This window comes from Berghia stephanieae, chromosome 3, assembly GCF_034508935.2.
Source record: "Berghia stephanieae isolate SIO BIC M18660-M18661 chromosome 3, UCSD_Bste_1.3, whole genome shotgun sequence".
NCBI classification, from domain to species: Eukaryota; Metazoa; Mollusca; class Gastropoda; order Nudibranchia; family Aeolidiidae; genus Berghia; species Berghia stephanieae.
Window position 1 is genome coordinate 33,523,020 of NC_088362.1, and position 16,958 is coordinate 33,539,977.

At 34.9% G+C, this 16,958-nt stretch overlaps 1 protein-coding gene across 1 annotated transcript in view; it reads left to right on the top strand.

Annotated features, from left to right (window-relative positions):
* Positions 1-16,958, top strand: part of LOC144967576 (uncharacterized) — a gene marked incomplete in the record, with an annotated part of 62,019 nt that overhangs the window by 2,956 nt on the left and 42,105 nt on the right. The window contains 8 exon segments of the mRNA XM_078905020.1: positions 2,187-2,423; positions 4,991-5,077; positions 7,615-7,823; positions 13,020-13,235; positions 14,420-14,566; positions 15,007-15,137; positions 15,651-15,882; positions 16,730-16,786. Coding sequence (XP_078761146.1) covers positions 2,282-2,423; positions 4,991-5,077; positions 7,615-7,823; positions 13,020-13,235; positions 14,420-14,566; positions 15,007-15,137; positions 15,651-15,882; positions 16,730-16,786 — 1,221 coding nt within the window.

Below are 16,958 nucleotides of genomic sequence, written 5' to 3' on the forward strand. Positions count from 1 at the left end.
GATGGCAAAATATACAATAACAAAGACCTAAGTGACGTCAACTTCTTTCTATCTCTATAATATCGATGTTGATCAAACCTCTGAAACAGCCTTTTCACCAATTCGCTGATTAAACCTCTGTTGTCTACAGATAAGTGGTTCCTATTGCCCTTATATTTCGGGCTGATCAAACCTCTGATATTTGTTCATCTGGTTTTTAATGCACATTATTAGGCAGAGAAAATCTGTGCTATTCTCTTAAAATTGACCTACTACGTCAAACTAGGCGTGAATAAAAGAAAAACAAACTAGATCTACATAGATTTCATTTAAGAAAAAAAAAAACCTTATTTGTCTGTCGATAGTTTGAGAGCGCGAGTTCGGAGACTAGTCAATTATTAATTCCAGCAAAATTAGCTTGAATCAAAATGATGCCAATGCTTTTATGCCTTTAAGAAATCATCAATACTATTCCAACCCATTAGCTCAGTCCTAGATAGGCAATACGATGTCAAATTAAGTTTTAGAAATTACAGAGGTGAGATGATTTTTTAAACTACATGTACACATCCTTCTCAAAGCATCAACGTCGTAGAGAGACGTGTATAATTACAATCGGTCAATGGGGGTGTAACCTTTAACCCATTAACTCCCGTTCACGGAGCGAGTGCTCCACAAGTAGTGAACCGTGCAGACAGTTAGGAACAAAGAGGTAAATTATTGAATAATTATCCGATACATGGTTAAGAAATCGGCCATAGTTAGGTGATCTTATGACACGACTTTTTAACCCCCTTCCCCCACCACTCCCCCATTTGATCATATAATATTATTATTATTATTATTATTATTATTATTATTATTATTATTATTATTATTATTTTATTATTATTATTATTATTATACTACTACTACTACTACTACTACTACTACTACTACTACTACTACTACTACTACTACTACTACTACTACTACTACTACTACTACTATACTACTACTACTACTAACTACTAATAAATAATAATAATAATAATAATAATAATAATAATAATAATAATAATAATAATATATAATAATAATAATCAATAAATATAATAATATATCATCATATTCATAATCATAACGTCAACAACAATGATTTAGTACAAAACATAATATAAATTATTCGATAGATCAGAGGAATGCAAATAGGAGGCCATCCTACTTCCTATTCAAAACCCGTTGATTAATCCTTTGAAGAGCCATCAGTTTTTATAGTATTGAAAATTCGATGCGCAAGCTCTGATTTACACTAGTGGTCGGATTTAAAAACCAAGTGGGCTATCATCCTCCCATCAAAGAAAGGTTTTGATAAAGTTACATGGACACAGTAAAGTTTTGTTTGTTTGTTTTTTCATTAAGCGCAATATTAGGCCTCTTGATTTAAGACTGATTCATTTAAGATTAGAAATTTAGCATGAAACACTCACAATATGTGTTGAATGAAACTTAGCTTAGATTGTTTGTTGTTTTTTGTTTTTTTTTATGAGACAAGGTGAACATGATTTTGAGAAAAAAAAATATGATAGCCGTCTTATCCTTATAACAGTCTAAATATTCACAAGGATGAACGGTATAATTTGATGGACACAAAAAACAACAATAAAAAAATAAACAATGTTTGCGTCTTTGAAACTAATCAAAGATATTCAATTGTCTATTTTGTGTGGCTATGCAGTCTTGTCTCAGATTGGAAGGTCCAGGTTTGGAGTCCCACTCTGAGCAGCGCATAGTTGAGTCCTTGGAGTAGGCTATTTACTCACATTCTCTTTCCATACTGGTGTAAATTGAGAATTGGTCGTGAACAGTGTTGTCTCTGTAGGAAAAAAAAAGTCATATCGCCTAACACTGTTAGTAGCAGACGTCATGTCTCGTCCCACATGTTGAGTGTTGTTGTTGGCTAGGGACCCCTTTTAAAGCCCTTTTTAAGCATATTTAGTGGATATTATACTATATGAATGCTCAAGTTTAAAAAAAAATATTTATATAATGTTTTGTCTATTCGTTTCTCTTCATTACATTCACAAGGCCATTGAAAACCCCAATGAATTAAAAATATTATTCTCTCACCTCTGGAATTAATCTGTACATTCTGAAAATGCATGTTGATTAAATTATAAGTCTTCATGTTAGAAAATAACGTCATTTTTCTTTCTCTCTCTCTCCAGATTGGATTAAATTGATGTAAGCACAGAGTCAAGATTAATGCATTTTGTTGATAGTAGCCAAACTGTGATATTTTAAATTCCCCTGGGAGGATAAAATGAGCCTCCCTCGTCCTAGTGGCCTCAAACAGCCGTCCCGTATAGGACGGCCTTCTGGTTTACCAACTACCAAACCTACCCAACCACCAGCCTCTGGAATTCCCGGTCCTGCACTCAGGACTCCATCCTCTAAAGCACAAAGTGAGTTACTGTTTCTCTTTTATTTTCCTTTTTTGTTTTACATTGTGCTGTATTGAATTCTCTCACACTTTTCCTCTTCTTTTTCTTATTCTACAGCAATTCTTTATTATTAATCCTAAATTAGAAAAAAAATTACTGTAGGAGGAAAGGGGTGGGGGGGGGGGGGATTCGACCTTCAAGTTTGGTTTATGGAAGTTAAATTTACCAAATCTATACTCCAAATTACCATGTTTCCTTCCATATAATATTTGGACTTACTCCAATGTCTATATCTTTTTTTCTGGAAGGGGTGCGTACTTATATACCTATGGAAAATTAGATTCTTATTTCTTGTATGCCCCCTCTGTTGCAAATAATTGATTGTTTTAAGTAAGAAGTTGAGTAGTATACCCCTTGTTAAAAGACCTGTATCTCGATTTAGCTTCTTTTCTCAGTCTCATTTAAGACAGGGGGATATTTATTCTTTTCTCTGTTTTAAAAAGGCCCCTTTGTCTTTTTAAAAAATAAATTATGTGCTTTTAGCGCTGATATAAATTAAAATCTATGGTTTGTCTTATTTCTGGTGGTGAACTCATAAATAGAAATGTAACAAACAAGAATGCCGTGCCTTGTGTGTCAGATGTCATATTATGATTATGACATCAATGTAGCAAGTTGTTGTTTTTTTTTACCTCTGATTGTTTCTATAGATGATTGCGGTTTTCACATTTTTAACCTTTTTAAAATTTTCTTTTTCTTTTTTTTTTCTTGATATTGCCTTGTTGCTTTGAACCCCTTTCGCAACCCCCTCTCTTTCCCTTCTCTTGTGTTCTTTCTTCATTCTGCCCCTCTCATTCTTTCTCCTTTCTCTTTCACAATATCCACCCATCCATCCATCCATCCAACCACCTGCCTACTGCCTACTAATCTACTGACCTACCTATCTATCTATCTATCTATCTATCTATCTATCTATCTATCTATCTATCTATCTATCTATCTATATATATGTGCGGCTATGTGGTCTAGTGGTATGACACTCGCTTTCGGATCGGAAGGTCCTGGGTTCGAGCCTTGTGCTCGGCGCATAGTTGAGTCCTTGGAAAAGGCTCTTAACTCACATTCTCTCACCGTACTCAGGTGTAAAATGAGTACCTGGCCGTTAACAGCGTCGTCTTTGTCCGAAAAATTGTAATATCGCCTAACAGGCGTCATGTCCCGTCCTACATGTTAAATGTTGCTGTTGACTAGGGACCCCTGTAAAGCTCTTTGAGCACATTTAATGGATATTGCGCTATATAAAAGCTCAATTTTTTTATTTTAATTTATTTATTTATTTTTTAAATCTATCTATCTATCTATCTATCTATCTATCTATCTATCTATCTATTTATTTATCTGTCTATCTATCATCATTTTATCTATTATTTTATAAACATTCAAATTTCTTTTTATCAACACATTCATTATTATCTATCTATCTATCTATCTTCTATCTATCTATCTATCTATCTATCTATCTATCTATCTATCTATCTATTCTGTCTATCTGTCGTTGCTGTCTGTCATTGTCCCTGTGTCTACCTATCCTATGATATCTACTCTCATCCTATTTTGTGACTCCTATCTATTGGTCATCCTCCTCCTCATCTTCTCTCTCACCCTTTTTTTAATTGTCGTGACCTGCTTCTTTAATATAATTATTTTTTAAAGTTGAAAGACACCCAAAAAAAGAAAATTTCTTAACGTCAAATTAATGATATGATAATAATTTACTTGTTTAAATTTTCCCCCATAAAAATTATACTGTATATATTATCTTTGATTTTATAAATTTAATTCATCTGATAGCATCTCATATCTGATTTTTAACTGTTTTGATTTTTATATTATAATTTATTTAAGATTATTCATGCTTTTTCTTTCCAAATTGCTGCTTTCATTGTTGTTATTTCATTTTAAAAAAAAAAAGTTTATAAATTCACTATACATGAGATAAAATGAAAAATTGATATGGGCTATATTTCAAAGATTGGAAAAGATGATGACAACGATAATGATTTATTTACACAAGTCACAAGTTTCTAACAGGATACCAGACCTTTAACTATTTTATATTGTTTTTTTTCTTCTTATTCTCTTTCTATCTTGTCTTTTCTGATTTCTTTTCGTTCCTTCATTCTTACAAAATGATTGACTCCTTGCTTCCCTTGCTTTGAATTGGTTGGATCTAATGACTAGTGAGCAACCTGGTGTTATAAACAAGTTTTGATACAAAATTACATGGACACTGGTTTTTTAAAAATATAATAGATCTCTTTTATTTGAGGATTTTTCATTTTTTTAAAATAAGATCATAAGGTTTTAATATGGAACGAAACTTGGCTTGATTTTTCAAATTAAAAAAAATAAAGTGAACATGTGAGTTGTCAAAAATTCTAGGATTGTTTACTTCTCCGTCCAATATGATTTGTTGATGTGATTAATTTGCATGCTTCTTCCTTTTCCCTGCTGATGTTATGCTGCCTCCCTGATTGTGTTGTGTTTGCTATTGACTGTGTGCTATAAAACAACTACTTCTACCCTAGGTGCCATAGCTAAATCGGCACGAGGTATAGGCTTCACCCCGAATCATGCTGATGCTTATGCCCAATCCACTGCCCAGGTCCTCAAAGGTAACATGTTTTGTTTTGTTGTCTTGTTGTAATGTCACTAATCCATGTGACTCACCTCCTGAAATGACTTGAAATATGCAGATTTTTTGTTTTGTTTTTATAACTAACTAATTAGTTGCAACGTGATGAGTCAATTGAAAAGCTTTGCCTGTGAGAGCAGGCAGAGCAGAGGTAGGCCAAAAAAAAGATATATGGCATTAAGACATAGCAGACTGGATGGGGAGATTAGCCACAGAAGCTGGACCCATGGCACAGTTAAAAACAAGAAATGAGTCCAGTTGGGCTATTTAGTTGGCTATGTCCAACACGGATCCACTTTGAAGAAGAAGAAGTAACTATGTTTATTGTCAGCTATAAAACATATAAATGTAATTCCGAGTATCATTTTAATTATTATAAATTCAATTAATGGCAACTAAACCACCTGGACATGATATCGTTTTGAGGTGATAGGTCACATATTATTGTGTTTCCCTATTTGTCACATGTTTGGAAACTTACATCCTCTATCTATCCATCTCCATCTCTCTCTCTCTCTCTCTCTCTCTCTCTCTCTCTCTCTCTCTCTCTCTCTCTCTCTCTCTCTCTCTCTCTCTCTCTCTCTCTCTCTCTTTCTCTCCCCCCCCCCCCGATATTCAGGCCATATGTTGCCATGTATTTAGACGAATGACTGTATAATGCCATTGAGTAATCTGAAGGATTTTATTGTCTTGTTTAATTAAAGTGTTTGTGAGTGAGTAAACAATATGAGCGGGTGGTTGGATGGGAACATCACCCTTGAATCATATACCTATGATGTTCGCATGGGTGTACGATCCGATAGTGATGTCGTTTCTTCTTCTCTTTACTAGCCTATCCTGCTTCTTTGGTTTGTGTTGTATTTTTGACAGGGGATATTTTTTTTTCTGTAAATCTTCTGCCTGTTTGTTCTTGGTTATTTATAATTTAGCTTATGATACCTTTAGGTTATGATTTTGATTTACATTTGTACTATTTTTGTTGGATTGCTTGTTTTTTTGTTTCAGCGGTCTCTCATATAACCTCAATTGTGTTCGAAGAGACCTAAAGCAACAAACAAACAAACAAACAAAAAAAAAAACAATATGATGAATAATATTTATATGAACTGAAAAACATTTATACATATACATATAATAGTTGGTATTAAGAGTATCATGTCATTTATGCATTGTATTATGACATTTTAAAAAAACCCAGAGGAATTGACACCCTACTGAATGTAATGTAATTGAATTGTAACAATTTGTCACAACAATAATGAAGAAAAAAAGAGGTGAAATATTTGTTGTGTTGGTGAGTACGTGTGTGTGTGTGTGTGTGGGGGGGGGGGGGGGTTGTTGTATGTTTGTGTGGCACCAGTAAAGTAGTTGTATAGAATCATTCGTCATATATTTCTATAAGAACTTAGAATGTCAAACTGATATTTAATATTTTACAAAGAAGTCTGATTTATTGGGATAATTATTTTCTTAAAATTTTACTCTCTATGTTACTCATTTTGTCATGCCTTCACTTAAAAAAACAAAGACGTGCTAAACTTTCAAGCACCATTCTCCGTTGTCCAATGTTTCACCTAATTACAGTTAGAAACACAATGTCTTCACATCTTCATTTCTTTTTCTTTTTTAATGTCAGTGATTTAGTTTGATAAGTGAACAAATCAAATTTGCAAATCGCTTTCAATTTTGACTGTCTGTTTTGTTCACTAACGTCGTCTTCAAACCGTCTGTAGTGCAAGTTATATGTTTTGACTTATTTTCCCCACAATTTGCAGTTTTTTGTATGCTTCAATGAATTTTCCACTTTGTTGTTGACATACTTCTCCCCAGTCTTACCCAAACTCACTATCTTTTTTTTTTGTTTTTTTTTATTGGAAAGGGGGGGGGGGGGGGGGATGACAATTCACTTAAAAATTTAACACTTAAGACAAACTTATCTATACAATATGAAAATTGTGTTAAATCAAAATAATAGAATGCAGTTCAAAATTGTACCATTGTTTTCCTCCTTGTAATTCATCAATAATTCGTCATTCATTAAAACATCTCTGACATAGGTAGGTTTATGATAAGTACAGGATAGCAAATTTTCCATAAAACTACAGATTTCCTTAAATATTTGAAGTTCCGTAAATTTTTGACAATCTGTAAATTTTGGAACCTTCCTAAATATATCACAAATATGAAAGCCTGAAAACCAATTATTTGAAATCTTCAGGCTGGCCATGGTCAGTATTGGTGAGTTGATTTTTTATTTAAAGATGAAAGTAGCGATTGGTTGTTTAAAAGCAACAGTTAAGGGGAAGCTAGATGGATATGTATCCTTTTCTACAATTCAAGGGTGATAGCATTTGATGAAGAGACGCTTTGCACAAAATATTCCTAAATGTACGAGAAAAAATTTCCCTCTTCTCTCCCTCTCGATTTTTAATGTTGATTACCTCCTATATTGTGATGATATATAAAGGAAGAAGTCTTGAATTTTTTTATTGTTTTTCAATTGATAACATTTCACAGGTCCTGAGCCACTTTCAGATTCATCGTCAGTGTCTCTCAAGACAGATGACTTTAAAATTGGAGACAGAATATGGGTGAGCGGCAACAAACCAGGAGTTATTGCCTTCATAGGAGAGACACAATTTGCCCCTGGAGAATGGGCAGGTATTGTACTGGATGAACCAGTCGGCAAGAATGATGGTAGCATTAATGGCATCCGATATTTCCAGGTAAAATATTGTGTCTAAGAAAATGAATCAATCTGTAGATTTTACATTGCTTTAAATTATTCAAAGGATTGTGTCAAAATGTCACCCACTATATCAAAACAGTATTATGTTGGCTAAAGGGATTTAAAGATTAAAATGGTCAGAAATGTGAAAGTTTGTCTTTGTCACGTTAGGAAATTGTATTTATTCCCATCAATAAAACATTTATTTAGTATGTCAGAACACAGTAACGAAAATATCGCCTGAGCAGTAACTTAGTTCAAGTGATGACCCGAGGTTGACCGGGGTCACGCCTGCCAAATTACGGGGAATCCCCTAGTGAGTTAAGTTACAGTGATATCGGGTGATAGTCGATTTATGTTCACTTTCATCTCTTTGTTATCACTTCACAATGAGCTTAAACACAAATTTCTTTACTCTGTAATATTTATCAAGATTTCCTTTTTCCATTCATATGTATTTTATGCCAGTGCTGTATATAATGATCGTGATATTTCAATCCTAAATAGACCATTTTTCTGTAATTTAAAATGCATTAATTTTTCCAATAAAGATTTCATCTTCAAACAGAGTCATAGAATAACTTTTATTCATCCACAAATAGAATCTATTATAATTGAACTATAAGTTGCTAAAATTCCATTTGTGCGTCAACAAAATTGAATTTATTATGATTTTTTAAATTTAATTTATTCATGGAGTACACTCAAGAAATTCATGATAAACAGTTGAGTGAACTGTGTAGGCTTTGTAGAAAAGTCAAGAAACACAGTAGAAAAGAAAACGAATCTCAAAATATAATTGTTTCAGGATTTGATACCTGATATTAATCTTTAAAACTAGGTATTTATCTCATTTCAATGTGGACATTGATAATGACAATGCGCTTCAAGTTTCATGACAGACTACGTAATGTTGAGATTTTTTATTTAGCGCAATTTTCACTAGAGGTGCTCAAAACGCTTTAAAGAGGGTCACTGACCAACAGCAACGTGTAACATGTAGAACTGGACATGATGCCTGCTAGGCGATATTACATTTTTTTTCCGACAGAGACAACGCGATTAAAACAAAGGCTAGGGCTATTGGTCAGTACTGACTCCCAGGCGCTAGCACATGCGGGTCAGTACTGACGAACAGACGCCAGTGCCTGGAGGTCAGTACTGACCAATAACCTGGTGTCTATTGGTCAGTATTGAACAACAGGTGCCACCGCCCACAGACAACCTCTCTTCGGTCTGTGCCACCGCCCCCCATTGATCAGCACTGACGAACATCGGACCTGTTCGTCAGTGCAAAGACCTCTTCGCACTTATTCCAAAAGTATACCATTAAAAAAAAAAAAAACAATTAAAATTAAAATTCCAGGCTCTCAGGCCAACTTATCCGATGGCACACAGTAACACTTGGTCACTTAGATAAGTTTGATTTCTAACGCGTTAGATGCCGTTGGGGCAACGATATGACTCGTTATTTCAAGCCACCGTAAGATTCGTTTTTATTTTATATTGTCCATTCTATTTCTTTGGGTTATTTTGTTTTTATTGTTTTTTCCCCCGTATATTTTCGTTATAGCTTAATTTAAAGAAAAATAGAGGAAAATGTGTTATATAATATTTCCTGTTACGATTCTTTTATAATACAGTAGAATTACTTTAAACCGAAATTTTGGGGACCTTCTAAACCATTTCGGTTTAAAGACATTTTGGTTTAAAGCAAGTTTCCGTTTTGCAATGTTTTTCAATGGTAGTAGTAGTAACTATTTAAGGAATTTGCTAATTTAATCGTATCATGGGTTTCCCGTTAAATGGAGTTGTTGAATAAATGCTGTCTTCGTAACCTTAAAATTTTTTTATTTATTTTATCTTATTTTATTTTTTGTGTGTTTAAAAATATTTTTGGGGGTTTTCGTTTTCAAATCAAAATTGTTGAAAGAGTTGAGTTCGGGATGCCGTGTATTTTACATATCTCCGTCTTGATCAACTTTTTTTTCATCGACTTCACATAGTATTTTAGTATTTGATTATAAACTCCAACGTGTAAGAACAGTGCTTTCTTTTAGACATCTTTTAGTAAAATGCAAAGCTAAAATAAGATCGAAAGTTCTTGTGCGATAATTGATAATGAATGATGCACAGCTACTCAGAGGTGAAGTGAAGTAGAAATGAAAAGGCGTGTAAATGCTAGTTGTCTACTACACATCTCTCTTTTGTTGAAAAGCCATTAGTTTCAAAGGCCTAATTACATCAAACCTCCCTCACACACACACATTTAACCAAAGTGGAAATGAAATGGCATGTCAATGGTAAGTTGTTTACCACTCCCCTCCTTATTGTCGTGTTGAAAATCCAGTCAGTTCCAAATCATCAACACACAAGCGAGAACATCTCGCTTGCGTGATTCTACACCCCAACTCCCCCTCTTTCCTCATTTTTCGCCTGCCAGTCATCCGCTGTCTTCCTTTTCCAATCTGTGCGATTGTGGTGTTGGCCAAGCCCAAGTGCAGTGATCAGTGACAGCTATAGAGTATATGAAGTCCTAGGCAGTGATTGAAGTATTTGCCTACCCCCCACCCATCACCCTCATCTTATACTTACGCTCTTTGTTTAATATCGCCGGGCATTATTACGTGTGGCCTCCTTCCCGAATTTTTGAAGAAAAATAGAGAGAGAAAAAGGGAAGGTGCTCTCAAGTTGTTTCGGTTTAAAGAAAGTCCTGCTTAGAAGTATTTCGGTTCATCGTATGAATTAGTACAAAGATAATGAAGAAACTAGTACAATTTATTAAATTCTTTGCGGTTTAAGGTATTTTTCGGTTTAGCTTCTTTCGGTTTAAAGTAATTTTACTGTACTTTGTCCATTCTATTACTACTTCTACCACTCACTACTACTACCACTACTGCTACTACTACTACTGCTGCTGCTACTACTACTGCTACTACTACTACTACTACTACTACTACTTATATGTCTTTTATCTTCCATTATTTTCTGGAAGGTTCTGTTCCCTGACGCTGACCTTTTCTTATCAATCAGATCACCCCCTGGGGCACCCTATCCTCTACCCACGCTAACATTTCATTCATACTGCAACCACCATTGAGTACAGACGATAAAGTTATTTTTCATTATATTTTATTTGTTTTCCACGTTTATTTGTGTATTGTTGTGTTAATGAAGGGTTTGTACCCGAAACGTCCATTGTCTGTTTTGTTCCCATACGAAGCCTTTCATTTTCACTCTTTCGTTAGTATTTTACGATCACCGGCTTCAGGCAGCCCTTACCGTTTTCTACTTTTCCTGTCTCAGTAAGATGCGAGCAAGCCGAATTTCAAATGACAGGAATGAAGAAAGACGAGACAATGAAAGAGCTTTCACTTTCAGTTCTGGCGCCACGCATCAGTGCAGTGAGCATGCGCGTTGGATGAACCGAAATATAGGGCTTCCAGTTTGGCGTTTCAACACCAAATTTGGTCTTTTTCTCAGGATTGGACAATTTCACTTGTTTAATTAATTGATATATTTATTAAACAAATCTCACGTAAACCGACAAAAAGATTTAGTGAAAACAAGGGCTTACCTGCGACTAGTATGGGACAGGAAATGCTGATTTATTTGTCGTAGAGCAAGTTATTTTAAAAAATGGCATTTTTCCATAATTTTGGTACCGTCAACGCCCATGGCCAGGTCAGAACTGACCAATTGGCATCAGTACTAGTAATAGTAATAGTATTAGTCAGTACTGACCCCCAGACGCCGGTGCCTGTTCGTCAGTACTGACCCGCAGGTGCCAGCGCCTGGGGGTCAGTACTGACGAATAGCCACTCCGTAAAACAAATATGAGGGAAAGCATTGACAACAGCAACTAGTCCATAGTCATCACATCTGATCGAAATAAATTCAAAATAAATCAGTGATTGCAATGTTTGTTCAACCTTCTTGAAAAACGCAAAAAGAATAAAGAAAAGCAACAGCTCGACATTAGAATAGCAGTCCCGTTATGTAAAATGATGGAAACAGCACAAAATATGTCATGTGTAAATCACGAGGCTATGGAGGCAACAGAGTGACTTTTACAGTTATAAACCAATGTCTTTTGTCCTTCATTAATGAAATGAAAATCTCTCTCTCTCTCTCTCTCTCTCTCTCTCTCTCTCTCTCTCTCTCTCTCTCTCTCTCTCTCTCTCTCTCTCTCTCTCTCTCTCTTCTCTCTCTCTCTCTTTCTCTCTCTCTCTCTCTTTCTCTCTCTCTCTCTCTCTCTTCTCTCTCTCTCTCTTTCTCTCTCTCTCTCTCTCTCTCTCTCTCTCTCTCTCTCTCTCTCTCTCTCTCTCTCTCTCTCTCTCTCTCTCTCATCTATCAATCCATTCATTCATCCACCATTTTTACCCACATAGTACTGAAACAACATTTTAACCTGGGAAGTAAACTTCAAATATATACAACTGAAATGTGAAACGACTCGGACTTTATTCTAGTGTTCTTTATTGACCACGTTTGTAACCAGTGGAACTAAAAGCTGGTATAAATGTGTTAATATAATATTAAGCTAAACTCATGTGAGCACCTGTTGAATATAACTTGTGTGATAAAGACATCTTGACCGGAATCCATATGCCTCTGAACCAGCAATGATCAAAGCGTAACAAATCAGACAGCTGCACCAAGATGTTATCACATATCGTCAAAGAACTAAGAGCGACGCACAAATTGTGAGGGAAGAATGAAAGGTTACTTTATTCCTCCATCGGTTAGAGCAAGTTTTGAGAGTTTCTGTCGGTTTGTTTGCTTATAATAATGCAATCAATAAATTAAATTTAACAAACTATAATCGAAATTGTGCTGATATCTAAATGCAAAATTTCTCAAAGACAATAATTCTAATGATAGAGTGTTTGGTACCAAAATACAGATCAAAGTTTTCTCAATGTGTTGCCAATCTGTTTAAATTAGTAAAATCGACTGTGGTTGTGCAAAAGCGATTGTGATTTAACCAGATATCAGTAACAAATCTGTTAAGTATCACGGGAGATAACCCGTTGCACTGGTCGGGAATTTGATGGAGTGAATGACCTCTTGACCGCGGCACAGGTAGAGAACTAAAAGCTCGCCTATTCAACACTGTGGGAACATTTATTGATAATGTAACTCATCATTCTTATTTCCCTTTTATTTCTGTTTATCCAATCTCTTTCTCTAGTGTGAACTGAAAAGAGGGGTGTTTTCCCGCCTATCCAAATTAACCCACACCCCTCAGACTCTGTCCAGACCTCCATCCCAAGGTCATGAAAGCTCATCCAGTGAGAACAGAATGACTACCTCCATGTCAGGTGCAGGCGATAATAGACTACATCTACCTACAGCCACTACCAATGGAACTACCACGGGAACCTCTAGCATCCCTGCTAGACCCTCTGTAAGTTGGTCACTCAGATCAGGCAATCAAAATTTAGAAAGAAAATGAAGCAAATAAAATATTTCTTTATTTATTTCTTTTTCTTTGTCTTTCTTGATTGTAAATATTATTGACTGACTTTGTATAATAATGATAATAATAATAATAATAATAATAATAATAATAATAATAATAATAATAATAATAATAATGATAATAATAATAATAATAATGATAATAATAATAATAACAAGAATAATATTGATAATGATGATGATAATAGTAATTGTGATGAAAATTTTCTTAGCACTGCAACTCAAACAATTTCAGACTCTTAACGCTCAATTACATTGGCAAAAGATCTCATCAAATCAAATGCTTAAAAATAGACAGAGATTTTTTTCACGAATGCTTTGTGGTAACTTTCATTCCACACAGATGGCCCAAATGAGAAAAGGATCCATTTCACAGACCTGCCGTTCATACCGATTAATCGGTATCATACCGATTTGCAAGACCTTTTTTTCGTATTTACCGATTTCCCGATTTACTTGCCGATCGTACCGATTTCTCGATCTGCATGCCGATCGTACCGATTTCACCAAGTGACCAAGGGCCCGCAGCCCTCCACCCCTCTCTTTTACGTTTACTTTGTGCTTTACGTTGCACGTTAAAATTTTCAAGTCTCGTGAACTTTGACCCGTCCCGCGATACCTCGATAGATCACATGACGTAGCGAGCCTCTTTGTGATGCCCTCACACAGATAGAAAACACACACGGCGCGTTATTTAGTTTTCATTTCCTTTGTGAAGCGACAGCGAGCTGTACTGGTAAACCACCACGGTCCCTGGCTTCTGACTCGTTACCAAGTGCCACCATCTTTAAATAAGTTAATAGTCCGATTGCCAGATTGGCGTTGTGCGTGCCATTTTGGGTGTTGGGGAAAAATAAGGGGGGGGGGGGGGGGTTGTGACGCTTTGGTTAGTTTGAGTGACAAGTGTCAAATTGTCAGAATTAGGTGAGTAGCCCAACCATTGGATAATTTTACGTCTCATACTGATTTTTTTCCCCAGATACTGATTTTTTACTGACTTTTCGTGAAGTGGCAGGTCTGCATTTCATGTTTAGTAGATACATTCCAATTAGCAATCCATCAGCAATATTATGACTCAATAAAACTTTTATTTCTTTTTTTCACCTCCAGTCTCGCCTTGGAATTAGCTCCAGTAAACATCTATCCACATCGTCTTCCAGTCTTAACAAATCTCCAACAGCCACACCATCTGTGGGTGGAACTACAGCAGTGAGACTGCCAGGAACCATACCTGGTGGATGCAAAATTGGTGATAGGGTAAGTCCATTCATGATTATATTTGTAGTGGCCAAACAAAACATGCTACATGGTGACATTATTTTAATCTCGGACTCAGTGCAAATGCACAGTGCAATCTTTTTGTAAATGTTCAAAATATCTTGATAAGGAACGAGGTTACAGGTATTTCAGTATACCATAGTTAAAGAAAAATGAAAAGTGAAAAAAAAGTTGTTGCCTTTATCTCGACAACATTCTGCATGACATTTGACATCTTTTATCAGACTATCACACATGTTTGTTTTTTTTAAATCTGAAATTTAGTGTATCCTTTATTTGTTTGTGATTGTGCTCACCAGTTTTATATTTCCAATGCTATGAATCAAAGTATCCGGAATTGTAATAATACAAAAGTAGATTATGTAGTTGTTTTTATTTAAAGTTTACATTTTATTTATTTGTGTATTTTTTATCCAAAGGTTTTAGTAAGCGGGTCAAAAGAAGGAGTTCTACATTACATTGGAGAAACAGATTTTGCCAAAGGCATCTGGGCAGGAGTTGAACTCTCTGAACCTCTAGGAAAAAATGATGGAGCTGTTGCAGGGAAAAGGTATGCTAGTTGTCAGTTTCAAAGAAAACAACAAAAACAAAAAGGAAAAACAAAACAACTAAAAAACCTCTAAACTTTTAGAATACTTCATGCTGACTTTGAAATTGTTTAAGCAAATTAATATATTTTGTTTTTATTCTTAATACATATACTAAAGCAAGATCAATGTAAGTAATCCTTTTTAAGGTTTTTTAATAGATAGCTGAAAAAAGAAATACTCAAAGATACTTTTCATCTCATTTTATCCTTGTAATCTTTAGGATAATTTTTTAAAAATATTTATTGATAATCAAACACTGGTTAATATCAACACGTGGGTGTTACATTGAGAAGATTAAGAAATAACTCTGGTGGAGGCTGGTGTAATGGTAAGAACAATAGAAAGTTTTATTCTTTCCCTCAGGGTTTCACACTTTTTCATACATTTCAAAGAGACATCACTTATATAAAAAAAAAAAACAATCAGTCAAGAATCATTTTCCCATTCATGAAATTTTAATCCTTTGTCCATAGGTATTTTGAATGCAAACCTCTCCACGGACTATTTGCTCCAGTCCACAAAATTACTCGTGCAGGAGCTCCATCTTCTACACCATCTCCCCACTCCAGACCTCTCATGTCCACTAGTCTGCGATCAGCACGAGAAAGAAGTGGGAGTCAGGAGAGTGTTTCATCTATTTCCTCCTCTGCATCAAGTGTGTCTAGATCGAGGGTAAGATTGGGAGTCACGTCTCTGGCCAATCAGGTACATGCAGCATTTTGTCCCTATTTTGTTGTTCTTAAAGAAATTCCCTCTTGAGATGGCAAAACCTTGTGTTCCTTCCTTTTTCCCAACCCATCTCAGCTTCTAGTGTTTGGTAGATGTGTCGAATCCAATCCCGCATACGTTTATGTGTGACCAATTGAATATTGTATTATATTCCCAAGGGCGTTAACTATGCTAGAGTGTGTTCCCTCTTTTCACTAATATGTTGTATGGCAAATTTAGCGTGTTATTTTGATATTATCAATGTTCAATGTGATTGACCTCTTACTTGCTGATTGTATCACATCTTAATTTGAACCCTTACTGTAGGCAACTAGATCAGATATTATTAACAAAGAATGGGCTGATTATGCATCTTTTTGTCTTAGTAAAAATTAGTGGTATAAAAAATTTGTATGGCACATTGAATGTTTGAAATGGCTTTAATTTTTTTTAAATTCCAATCTTAGGATATAGACAAGATAGCTTCTCTTTTTATTTTTCATGCTTTGCATCCTCTATATTGTGTACCAGGTTCATGAGTGGTTGGTTTTACAACATCATGTATTCTGACAATTTCTCTGTTCTTTAATATGATTTTTTTGTCATCAGCCTTAGAGTGTCTGTCTTTTGCCTATTTTGTTTTCCACTCTTGTGTCTGTATCTGCTTTTACTTTACTATTCATTATGACGCTAACATATGCATAAAAATTTTGCCCATTTTAATATTTACTTGCCTTTAATACAAATTATTTTTCATTTAGCATCTCTTACATTTTCAGTTTGATCATGGAAATTCATCTCTTGATATTGTTTACTTTTACGGTCTATTATACTTTCTTTTCAGCCTGTTACTCGAGCTAATTTATTTCAGACTCCATCCATACCACCACAACAATCTAAAGTATTTCCATTTCTTTCCATTTTGTCCACATTCTGTTTGTATCTAATTGAATAACCCAACGCTTTTGTAAAATATGCCATTGAATACATTGTTGGTATTTGACTAATTCATTTCAAGATGGCATTATACTTATTTTGATAATGATAATAAAATTAATGTAGTCATGTATCTT